Genomic DNA, 13,183 nt, shown 5'->3' on the forward strand with positions numbered 1-13,183 from the left:
AAACAAATAGTAGAATTGCTGTTTTTTAGTCACCGCGCCACTTAAAAATAGAATAAAAACTGATCAAAAAGCCGCATGCACCCCAAGAAAACTACAATGAATTCCTCAAGGGGTCTAGTTTCCAAAATGGGGTCACTTTTGGGGGGTTTCCACAGTTTTGGCACCACAAGACCTCTTAAAACCGGACATGGTGCCTAATAAAAAGGAGGGCTCAAAATCCACTAGGTTCTCCTTTGCTTCGGAGGCCGGTGCTTCAGTCCATTACCGCACTAGGGCCACATGTGGGATATTTCTCAAAACTGCAGAATCTGGGTAATACGTATTAAGTTGCGTTTCTCTGGTAAAACCTTTTGTGTTATAAAAAAAAAAAAAAAAAAATGGTATAAAAAGGATTTTCTGACCAAAAAAAAAAAAATTTACATTTCACCTCTACTTTGCTCAAAATTCCTGTGAACCTTAAGGGTTCATAAACTTTCTAAATGCTGTTGTGAATACTTTGAGGGGTCTAGTTTCTAAAATGGGGTGTTTGATAGGGGTTTCTAATATATGGGCCCCTCAAAGCAACTTCAGAACTGAACTGGAACCTAAAAAAATAAATAAATGAGGCAATACTTTGCTTCTTACATTATACTGATAATGAGCCGTGCCCACCCCGAGATGACCCCAGTTTTGACCGTTTGTATAAACGGAGACCCCTATTAGACCGTTTCAGTGCCCGGTTTTCCCAAGCATTCACCCCCGAGACGTGTATTTCTATTGATGAGTCCCTGGTACATTTTAAAGGGAGGGTTCAATTCCGCGAGTACCTGCCGGGTAAGAGGGCAAGGTATGGCGTGAAGATATATAAGCTGCGAGAGTGCATCAGGGTATACCTACAAATTTAGGATATATGAAGGAAAGGCCACCCCCAAAACAGACTGCTTCCTGGACTACAATAGGTACATAGGAGGGGTGGACTTGTCAGATCAAATCCTGAAGCCCTACAGCGCCATGCGGTGTGGTATAAGAAGCTGGCTGGGCACATCATACAGATGGCTTTGTACAATGCGTACGTGCTACGTCGATGTGCAGGCCAGACGGGAACTTTCCTGGAATTTCAAGAGGTGATTATCAAGAACCTAATCTTTAGGGACCAAGAAGGGGGGGCATCCAGTATTTCTGGAAGCGGGGCCACACGCATCGTACCAGGGCGGCAACACTTTCCAGGAGAAGTTCCCCAAACTGGCAAGAAGGGAAAAAGTCAAAAGAGGTGCAAAGTCTGCTATAAGGGATGACACAATATATAAATGTGACACGTGTCCCGAATAACCAGTGCTCTGTATGAAAGAGTGTTTTAAAATTTATCATACATCCCTTGGTTTATAATTTACCCCAATTTTACTTACCCTGACGCCCCCCGCACAGCTTATCCCCCCTCGTCTTTCCCCTCTGAGCCCTGCTGTGTGCCCAGGCAGCTGATAACAGTCACATGTAGGGTATTGCCATAACCAGGAGAACCCACATTACAGTTTATGGGGTGTAGGTCTCCGGTCAAAATGCTCACTACACCTCTAGATGAATGCCTTAAGGGTGTCGTTTTTAAAACGGGGTCACTTCTTGCGGGTTTCAACTGTACTGGTACCTCAGGTGCTTCTGCATACATGACTTCACAGTAGAAAATCCCCAGTAGGCCAAATGGTGGTACTTTCCTTCTGAGCCCTCCCATGGGCCCAAACGGCAGTTTATCACCACAAATGGGGTATTGCTGCACTCAGAACAAATTGCGCAACAGAATGGGGTATTTTGTTTCTTGTGAAAATAAGAAATTTTCAGCCAAAACGACATATTATTTGCAAAAATAATTTTGTTTTCATTCCCAGCCCAATTCAAATAAGTTCTGTGAAAAAACTATGGGGTCAAAATGGTCACAACACCCATAAATGAATTCCTTGAGGGGTGTAGTTTCCAAAATGGGGTCACTTCTGGTGGGTTTCTATTGCTTTGATACCTCTGGGGCTCTGCAAATGTAACATGGCACCCGAAAACCAATCCAGCAAAATCTGGACTCCAAAGAACAAATAGCGCTCCTTTGCTTTTGAGCCCTCCCATGGGCCCAAACAGCAGTTTATCACCACAAATGGGGTATTGCCGCACTCAGGACAAATTGGGCAACAAAATGGAGTATTTTATTTCTTGTGAAAATAAGAATTTTTGAGCTAAAATGACATATTATTGGAAAAAATATATTTTTTTTTCATTCCCAGCCCAATTCAAATAAGTTCTGTGAAGAAACTATTGGGTCTAAATCAGGGGTCTCAAGCACGCGGCCCGCGGGCCGCATGCGGCCCCTGGGGCTGTCATCTGCGGCCCGCGGGACACAGCCGCTAGTATCGGCTCTGCTCCGAGACTCTGGAATTCCCTGACATCGCTGTCCACATATGAACAGCGATGTCTGGGGCTTCCCCAGAGCCGGAGTCCCGAGCAGAGCGCTGGTGTCGGCTCTGCTCCGAGACTCTGTGGAATTCCCTGACATCGCTGCCCATATATGGACAGTGTGTCAGGGTCTTGCCCAGAGCGGAGCAGAGCGCTGGTGTCGGCTCTGCTCCTGGACTCTGTGGAATTCCCTGACATCGCTGTCCACATATGAACAGCGATGTCTGGGGCTTCCGCAGAGCCGGAGTCCCGAGCAGAGCGCTGGTGTCGGCTCTGCTCCGGGACTCTGTGGAATTCCCTGACATCGCTGCCCATATATGGACAGTGTGTCAGGGTCTTCCCCAGAGCGGAGTCCCGGGCAGAGCGCTATTATCGGCTCTGCTCCGGGACTCTGGGGAAGCCTCTGACATCGCTGTCCATACATCGACAATGATGTCAGGGGCTTCCCCAGAGCAGGAGTCCCAGTGATGTCAGGAGCACAGCTTGAGTCCCAGGAAGAGCTTACTAGCGCTCTGCCTGGGACTCCAGCTCTGGGCAAGCCCCTGACATCACTGGGGCAGCCTATACAGAGGGCACTGTGGCAGCCTCTACAGAGGGCACTGTGGCGTTATCTACAAGTGGGTGTGTGACAGTATCTGAAGAGGACATTGGCATTATCTAGGGGTGTGTTGCATTATCTACAGAGGGCACTGTGGCCTTATCTAGGGGTGTGTTGCGGCAGCAGCCGCAGAGGGCACTGCGGCAGCAGCCGCAGAGGGCACTGCGGCAGCAGCCGCAGAGGGCACTGCGGCAGCATCCGCAGAGGGCACTGCGGCAGCATCCGCAGAGGGCACTGCGGCAGCATCCGCAGAGGGCACTGCGGCAGCATCCCCAGAGGGCACTGCGGCAGCATCCCCAGAGGGCACTGCGGCAGCATCCCCAGAGGGCACTGCGGCAGCATCCCCAGAGGGCACTAAAAAGGGGCTGCCCAATCTTGACATGTGTGCTAACTGAGCCGCCGGACTGCATTTAGAGACACTTAAACTGGAAAGCTGGATTGTTGAAATAAGCACGTGGAGAAATATCTCAAATTTTAAACCTAGCGCTATTATTATAGTAATGTAGTATTATTATTCTAGTAATATAGTGTTATAGTAGTTCAAATAAATAATTGATTAACAATAATTTTGTATTGTATCAAATTTGAAAGTAATGTGGCCCGTCAACTTCCCATTTTTTCTATATGCGGCCCACTTACCCGGCCGAGTTTGAGACCCCTGGTCTAAATGGTCACATTATCCATAAATGAATTCCTTGAGGGGTGTAGTTTCCAAAATGGGGTCACTTCTGGTGGGTTTCTATTGCTTTGATACCTCTGGGGCTCTGCAAATGTGACATGGCACCCGAAAACCAATCCAGCAAAATCTGGACTCCAACAAACACATAGCGCTCCTTTCCTTCTGAGCCCTCCCATGAGCCCAAACGGCAGTTTATCACCACAAATGGGGTATTGCCACACTAAGGACAAATTGGGCAACAAAATGGGGTATTTTGTTCCCTGTGAAAATAAGAAATTTTGATCACAAATGACATTTTATTGGAAAAAATGACATTTTTTTCATTTCACAGCCCAATTCAAATACGTGCTGTAAAAAAACTGTGTGGTCAAAATGGTAACAGCAACCATAAATGAATTCCTTGAGGGGTGTAGTTTCCAAAATGGGGTCACTATTGGGGGATTCCTACTGTTTTGGCACCTCAACACCTCTTCAAACCTGGCATTCTGCCTAAAATATATTCTAATAAAAAAAGAGGACTCAAAATGCACTAGGTGCTTCTTTGCTTCTAGGGCTTGTGTTGTATTCCACGAGCGCACTAGAGACACATGTGGGACATTTCTAAAAACTGCAGAATCTGGGCAATACATATTTAGTAGTGTTTCTCTGGTAAAACCTTCTTTGTTACAGAAAAAAAATGAATAAAATTGAAATTCAGCAAGAAAAATGAAATTTGCAAATTTCACCTCCACTTTGCTTTAATTCCTGTGAAATGCCTGAAGGGTTAAAAAACTTTCTAAATGCTGTTTTGAATACTTTGAGGGGTCTAGTTTTTAAAATGGGGTGTTTTATCAGGGTTTCTAATACATAGGCCCCTCAAAGCCACTTCAGAACTGAAGAGGTACCTTAAAAAAAAGGCTTTTGAAATTTTCTTAAAAATATGAGAAATTGCTGTTTATGTTCTAAGCCTTGTAACGTCCAAGAAAAATAAAAGAATGTTCAAAAAACGATGCCAATCTAAAGTAGACATATGGGAAATGTGAACTAGTAACTATTTTGGGTGGTATAAACGTCTGTTTTACAAGCAGATGCATTTAAATTCTGAAAAATGCGATTTTTTCAAAATTTTCTCTACATTTTGCAATTTTTTACCAATAAACACTGAATATATCGACCAAATTTTACCACGAACATGAAGCCCAATGTGTCACAAGAAAACAATCTCAGAATCGCTTATGTAGGTTTAAGCATTCCGACGTTATTACCACATAAAGTGAAATATGTCAGATTTGAAAAATGGGCTCTGAGCCTTAACGCCAAAACTAGGCTGCGTCCTTAAGGGGTTAAAATAACACTTTACATTTCTCTTTAACCTAAAAAGCTGTGCAAAACAAGGTTACTGACCTTTTCGGACATACAGGTCCATATGGTTGGCAGACACAGCTGCAAGATGCGCCAGGAAGGCAGGTGTGGGTCTGGATTTAGCCCACAAGAATGTGTTGTGCTGAGTGATTTAAATGCCACTTGTGCCGGATGCAATATCAGTATCAGACAAGCCATATGCCCAAATTTAGGAGAAGTGAAATATCGCTACTACTAGAAAATGATTCAGGAATTTGTTTCCTGTTTAACAAATACTGCTCTACAGTCACATTTTCACCAAGTACAGAAGGACTCCAACACTTTTGTTTTGCCTATATAGTACAGCACATGCTAATATTAAAGAATAATGTAGAGGCTTATATGTATGCCTCGTGCATACCCGTTTTATGGTTCCTTCTTCACCTCTGATGTGGTTCCCCTAAGGCCCAATTTACACAGTTTTTTTGCGCCGATTTTGACGGATCGGAATCAGAGGCAAAAAATGTCTGAACCGCATCCCACGGCTTCCAATGGGAGGCAGAGGCATTTTTTCCGCTGCAATTTCTAGCCGCTCACGGTATAAAAATCGTGGCATGCTCTTTCTCGACGTGGTTCCACCTCTGACCTCCCATTGTAATCAATGGGAGGCAGAGAAAGCATTTTTCACCCGTGGCGCACAATGGCCGCGGCCGACAAAACAATGCGAAAATCTCGGCAAGAAATTGCAGGCAGGTCAAAATCTGCCTCAAAATTCCTGAAGGAATTTTGAGGCAGATTTTTCTGCCTGCAAAAAAAACCAAAAAAAAAAAATGTGTGAACAGGGCCTAATGCATCCTACATTTTCCACCATGCCTCCGGCTATGCAGAGGGGGCAGAGTCTCGTCACACTGCACTTGCTTTGTGTCCTAAGTGCAGCAAGTGATAGATCAGTGACATAGGACTGCTGTCTGCAGTCTCAATGTATCCTATGCGATGCAGTTCAGCCTGTCTCCCCTGCTAGTAATAGATTTTTCTCTGTCAGTTCTTACAAGCAGGACACCGGGGCGAGCAGTGTGAAGCGGCATCTCATAGAAATACACTGAAGACTTCGCACACAGATCATATAGACTGTAGTCAGGGTAGTAGACAATGGTGCAGCTAATCATTGTACGGACTCATATTATATCACTGCACTCCTACTCCCTAAGATAGGGCAGAATTATTTTTTTCAGCAGCACTATATGTATGACAAACAGAAACAAGGAAAGTGGAACTCAGTGGGGAGGGGTCTCAGAGCTGCTAAGAGGGATTTGATTGGTGATGATGTAATCATGTAGTTAAAGAGGCTCTGTCACCAGATTACATTACAGCGCCGATCAGATTATGTAGGAGATAGGGCATTTATAATCTGGTGACAGGGCCTCTTTAAGTCATCTATACAGGAGAAACTGACCTACCTACACGAGAGCATGGTCTATTTTGGCGGTCAGACTGAGATCACATGACAGCTGCTCACAATGAGATGACACCGCTAGAATATTGCTGGTGTCACAAAAACAATACACAAAAAAACAAAAAAAAAACCCACACCCAGAAACAATTTCAACACTATTTTGTCACTTGCCATATAGCTGGACTAGTCTCTTGTGCAGAAGCGGATATGTCCGTTTACTATACACTTCCAAAATCCATCGTAATTAAACACTCCCGAGTATTATTTTTATTTTATTTTTTTTTGCTAAGGCTGCTTTCCCTAAGTACTGTACTATGTTACAGTCTTTTGTTTGTATCACTAGCAATAGAAATTTCATCTCACCGTTCTGACGCCATCATTATCTGTTACTTTCTCCTTCCCTCTGGACCGGTTGTGGCTGCTACTGCAGCGTAAAACTTTCGTCCCTACGCAAGTCTTGACTTCCTACAACTCCCATAATGCCTCGTACAGAGGAGAGACAGCTAGAGGCATGTCTAGCTGAGCTCCTCCTCCCATTCTTCCAGGGCTGTGACGGCAAGTCCTACATGACGGGGAAGCCCATTAACCCCCACTTAAAAAAAACAGTAAGTGTCCCCTGTAGAAAACGACACACACACACACACACACACACACACACACACACACACACTTTATGTATCCTGTGTACATAGAATCTGTATCTTTCCGTCTCAACCGATTTTGTCAGTTCAGCTAAACTGATGGCTCAGCTGAGAGCGAGTCCTGCATGTCAGAGACAGGATGTACTTAATAGCGATCACATCTAAGGTCTTATCTTTAAGGAGTATAAGCCATTTTAGAAAAATTCTGGCAGATAAAAAGCTTTATCTGTAGAACATATGAGGGTTTACTGTGTATAGTGAATGCAGGAGTAGTTATATTGCAGGACTAAACGGGAGTTAGATCTCGGTCAAATACAGGAGGTCACTTGTCAAAAGGTGTAAGGCTGGGTTCACACGAGCATGTTACGTCTGTAAAGGACAAAACGTATTTCGGCCGCAAGTCCCGGACCTAACAGTGCAGGGAGCCGGGCTCCTAGCATCATAGTTATGTACGATGCTAGGAGTCCCTGCCTCTCTGCGGGACAACTGTCCCGTACTGTAATCATGTTTTCAGTACGGGACAGTAGTTCCACGGAAAGGCAGGGACTCCTAGCGTCGTACATAACTATGATGCTAGGAGCCAGACTCCCTGCACTGAGTTCGGTCCGGGACTTCCGGCCGAAATACGTCCGTCCATTACGGACGTTAATGTGCTCGTGTGAACCCAGCCTTAAGGTCAATATGGGGTGTTTCTCTGAGGTTTTTTTTACACCGTTTCTAAATAAAAAAAAGTCCTGATGGACTCAGCATCTTGTATAAGATGCAAAGATAAGAGGGCAGATTTGAATTATAGATTGGTGTTGCCCTAAAATATTTTGATACCGGAAATAAATTACAGAATGTTTGTACAGGGCATATGAAGTACGGATCCTACGGTTTGTGTTTTGGGCATCACACAGGGCCTAGCCCATCTAGCACTTTACACTCATCGACACCTCCATGTAATTTTGCATCAAAGCGTATCGTAAAATGAATAACAAGTCATGTTTTTGCCTAGAAGTCTGACCCAAGCAGAGCCTGAGAAGCAGAACATCTCCTAAAGATAAAAGTCCAGGATGTGCTGAATTCATATATGTCACTTATATCTACACGTACAGATCTTCATTTAATCACCAGAACTGAAGAGACCAAAAATCTCTGCAATACAGATGCCAGAAGATATTTGGCTCACAGAGTACACAAATGGTCTGATTAGATGTGTAACTGCTCATCTACTCACCCCCCCCCCCCCCTAAATGTGACAGAGGATCTGTGCTCTCATTGGTGAGAGGGGTGATAACATGAAGAATAGTTCCTGTATTACCCCTCTGCGGTCAATGGAGGCTGTACCAGAGACAGTAACAGGCTGTGATCTATCTTCTTGATGTCACTTGTGGTCCACCCCCCCCCCCCACCCTTTTTAGAGACAGAACAAAGTAGTAACATTTTTCGTTCTGCTCCCGGACTTCAAATTAGTGCTGCACTCATAACACTACCCTTACAGCTTTGACCTGGTATCATTTGAAATCTTAGATTGTTGGCTTTAACCCCTTAATGACCGGGCCATTTTGCACATTAATGACCAAGGATTATTTTTTGGTTTTTCATGGTCGCATTCCATGAGTCGTGACTTTTTTTATTCCGTCGACATAGCCGCATAAGGGCTTGTTTTTTGCGGGACGAGTTGTATTTTGTAATTGTACCATTTTTAGATGCTTATAATATATCGATTAACTTTTATTAACTTTTTTTTTTAGGAGAGAATTGAAAATAAGCAGCTATTCCAGCATTGATTTTCATGTTATAAATTTACGCCGTTTACTATGCAGCGTAAATAACATGTTAACTTTATTCTATGGGTCGGCACGATTACGGGGATACCAAATATGTAAAGGTTTTATATGTTTTCCTATATCTGCACAATAAAAACCCTTTTAATAAAAAAAACTACTTGTTTTTGCATCGCCGCATTCCAAGAGACGTAATTTTTTTATTTTTCCGTCGATGTGGCCGTATGTGGGCTTGATTATTGCGGGCCAAGGTGTAGTTTTCATTAGTCCTATTTTGGGGTAAATAGGACTTATAGATTAACTTTTATTTTATTTTTTATGGGGGGAATGGGAGGAGAGAATTTTGCCGTTTTTTTGGACGCCGTTCATCCGGCGGTTTAATTAATGTGTTCATTTTATTGTTCAAGTCGTTACGATCGCGGGGATACCATATATGTGTATGTGTTATTTTATTTTGACTGTAAATTTATTTTTATTTTTTTCACAAACTTTATTTAAAGAGGCTCTGTCACCAGATTTTGCAACCCCTATCTGCTATTGCAGCAGATAGGCGCTGCAATGTTGATTACAGTAACGTTTTTATTTTTTCAAAAACGAGCATTTTTGGCCAAGTTATGACCATTTTTATATTTATGAAATGAGCCTTTCTTAAGTACAAGTGGGCGTGTTTAAAGTTATCTACAACTGGGCGTGTATTATGTGTGTACATCTGGGTGCGTTTACTTGCTTTACTAGCTGGGCGTTGTGAATGGAAGTGTATGATGCTGACGAATCAGCATCATCCACTTCTCTTCACAACGCCCAGCTTCTGGCAGTGCACAGACACACAGCGTGTTCTCGAGAGATCACGCTGTGACGTCACTCACTTCCTCCCACAGGAACTTCATCGCGTCGAATGAGCGAGGACACGCTGTGCGTCTGAACTGCCAGAAGCTGGGTGGTAACGAAGAGAAGTGGATGATGCTGATTCGTCAGCATCATACACGTCTATTCACAACGCCCAGCTAGTAAAACAAGTAAAAACGCCCAGATGTACGCGCACAATACACGCCCAGTTGGACATAACTTTAAACACGCCCAGTTGTACTTAAGAAAGGCTCATTTGCATAAACATAGAAATGGTCATAACTTGGCCAAAAATGCTCGTTTTAAAAAAAAAAAAAAAAAAACTTTACTGTTATCTACATTGATCTGCTGCAATACGAGATAGGGGTTTGAAAATCTGGTGACAGAGCCTCTTTAAGTGCTTTACATTTATTTTTTTTAGTCCCACCAGGGGACTTCACTGTGCGATCTGCTGATCGCATATATAATGCTTTGGTATACTTAGTATACCAAAGCATTATTGCCCGTCAGTGTAAAACTGGCATCGCCTAACAGGCAGATGCTGAAGGCAGACCTGGGGGTCTTTGTTAGGCCCCCGCTGCCATGGAAACCCGACGGCGACCCGCGATTTCTTTGTGGGGGCGCTGATGGGGTGATAGAGGGAGCTCCCTCTGTCAAACACATTAGATGTCGCTGTCGCTATTGACCGCGGCATTTAATGGGTTAAACTGCCGGAATCGGAGCACGCTTCGATTCCGGCAGTTGCGGCAGGAGCCAGGCTGTGTATAACAGTCGTGCTCCTGCCGCTGATCGCGTGGGTACAGTGTCAGTACCCGCGCCATCACAGGACGGATATATCCGTCCTCCTGCGCGAACTAGAAGATGTAGAGGACGGATATATCTGTCCTTCGGCGTTAAGAGGTTAATATAAAACCAAGATCTAAGCTTTAGTTCCTATATTCTAGTGAAGGAGTGAATGATTAGTAAAAAGTAATTTATATACACAAAACATATTACACAATCAGCATAATGTCACCTGCTCAAAGAAAAGAGGTCTTATTTATTATAAATTTGTGCAAAAGGTAGTGGACTACTGGCTCATGCCGACACATAGTAACCAGCACAAAGAAAAACACTCGGATTAGTTTGGTTACTATGGGGACAACACCTTCACTTTCCTGTGCGTTTCCTGTTTTTTTTCATACATAGAACTTGAAAATCCCTTTAAAGCCTAAGAAATTGATGGCCTATCTGTAGGATTGGCCACCAATATCTGTTCAGTGGGCATCGGACACTCGGCACCCCTGCCAATCATCTGTTTTGACGGGGCTACGGTGCTAGCTTTCCCTTCATTCTTTCTGTCCCATGCTGTGAATCGCCGACACACGTGTATCGGCAGTTCACAGTATTACAGCTTTCTCCCATTCAAGTATGTCGGCAATTCAGTACGAGCATTAACAGAAGTAGCGCACACATGAGCACCGCAGCCCCTACAAAACAGCAGATTTCCGCAGTTGCCGAAAGTCAGACGACCACTGTTTATTTATTGTAGGCCATCAATTTCTTTCAACTGGAAAAAGCCCTTTAAGATATTATGGAAACAAAACCACTGAAACCATAGAATTTCCACATAGGACATGTCTGTACACTTACCCGGACAGTTAACCTCATCACTCTCATCCTCGCAGGTTGGCCAACCATCACACTGCCACTGCAAGGGTATACACTGAATGGCACCACTGTGGCATGCAAACTGCAAATGTGTACAGCGCAGTTCTAGAAAAGAAAAGAAAAAAATTATATATATATATATATATATCTTCAAGCACACTATCAATACTAAAGGTTTATACAATAAATCCCTAAGGTTTACTAAATTTGGTACATTTAAAAAAAAAAAACAGCATCATAAAGAAATGTCAGGAAGAGCTTTGACAATACAGACATAACTGTTGGACACACACATATAAGATATTGGCCAAACACTCATTTTTCTGACAGCTCAAACGATAGTGAAAATAGGTCAGTAAGAGCTAATTGCTCATCTCAGATTAATATTTATTTATAACTTGCTTCTCTATGACAAATAGCCAGGAGTACCCAAAGTACTTGATCTGTTTTGTCGTACATTAGGCTTTACATGTTGTAAATTAGTATGAGTTAGTATAGCACTCTAATGCAAACATTCCTTGGCTTTGAGAATGCTGCAATTCGGTTTAAGATTGAGACATATACGAGTGATCCACCCTCATTTTTCTATGCATTTTTGGGTGGTCTGCTCAAAGAAAAAAAGTACACAGTATTCAAGTTAAACGTCTAATGGTGTCAGAAAACACGTACAGCACACAGATTAACACAATACAATGATAAAAGCGCCCAAAATCACGTCTTTTATCACAAGTGCTCTGGTAGAACAGAAAGCAAGTTTTTGATCCCCAGCATTGTTCCCCTCTTAGGAGCTACACACACACGAGCATGTTCGGTCCGTGATATACGGTTTGTATGTCGGACGCATTTCCCAGACCGAACACACTGCAGGGAGCCGGGCTCCTAGCATCCTAGTTATCTATGACTCTAGGTGTCACTGCCTCGCTGCAGGACAACTGTCCTGTAATGTAATCATGTTTTCAGTACGGGACAGTTGTCCCGCAGCGAGGAAGTGACACCTAGCGTCATAGATAACTAGGATGCTAGGAGCCCGGCTCCCTGCAGTGTGTTCGGTCCGGGAAACGCGGCCGACATACGGACCGTATAACACGGACCGAGCACGCTCATGTGTGAGGCTCTTTAGTCTCCAGCATGACTCCCCTCTCATCCCTAGTTTCCAGCATTAACTGCTCGCATTCCTAGTCCACAGCATTGCTCCCCTCATTCTTAGACCTCAGTCAGATGATACACAGCGCATGCAAGTACAATTTGTAGTTTTTCCAAAAGGGTTCTCCCTGAGAAATTTGCTCAAAAAAGTAATCTTTGGTCTGAATAGTGGGGCAGCTTCCATAGACTATAATGGTAGAAAAATCTGTCACAGAAAAATTCAGCCTGGATGGGGAGACACCTTTTTAGATGCCCATATCTACACGTTCTGTGTGGCAAGAATGAATACAGACCTCTGAAAGATTATCTTGTTGAAACTAATAGAATGGCACCAGTAAGTATACTTTAATGTCTGCACAAAGTCACAAACACAGTATAAACACACGTCGTGATGGTCTTAACAGTTATCTATACAACTGTACACCAATATTAACTTACACCTTAAAGAAAAACGACATAGCTTTAGCCTGCTTTTCTTTGTATGAGAGGCAGCAGGGACGTTCGAGTACTGCACTGATTGAGATTCACACCAAACTAAACTAAGGGTAATATTACACGGCCTGACGTGACCGCTCGTTTGCTCTGTTCACAAGGAGCTATGTATGGGGACGAGAACTCGTTACTACGATCGCTCTTTCCCAGACATTATCATCGTGTGGGCAGCACGTCTCC

At 43.6% G+C, this 13,183-nt stretch overlaps 1 protein-coding gene across 2 annotated transcripts in view; it reads right to left on the reverse strand.

Moving 5' to 3' along the window:
• Positions 1-13,183, reverse strand: part of DGCR2 (DiGeorge syndrome critical region gene 2) — an 89,722-nt gene that overhangs the window by 33,387 nt on the left and 43,152 nt on the right. For both annotated transcript variants that reach the window (XM_075832224.1, XM_075832216.1), the window contains one exon: positions 11,351-11,473. In XM_075832224.1, the coding sequence (XP_075688339.1) occupies positions 11,351-11,473 (123 nt within the window). The remainder of the gene's footprint in view (positions 1-11,350; positions 11,474-13,183) is intronic.

The sequence above is a fragment of the Rhinoderma darwinii genome, chromosome 1 (assembly GCF_050947455.1).
Source record: "Rhinoderma darwinii isolate aRhiDar2 chromosome 1, aRhiDar2.hap1, whole genome shotgun sequence".
NCBI classification, from domain to species: Eukaryota; Metazoa; Chordata; class Amphibia; order Anura; family Rhinodermatidae; genus Rhinoderma; species Rhinoderma darwinii.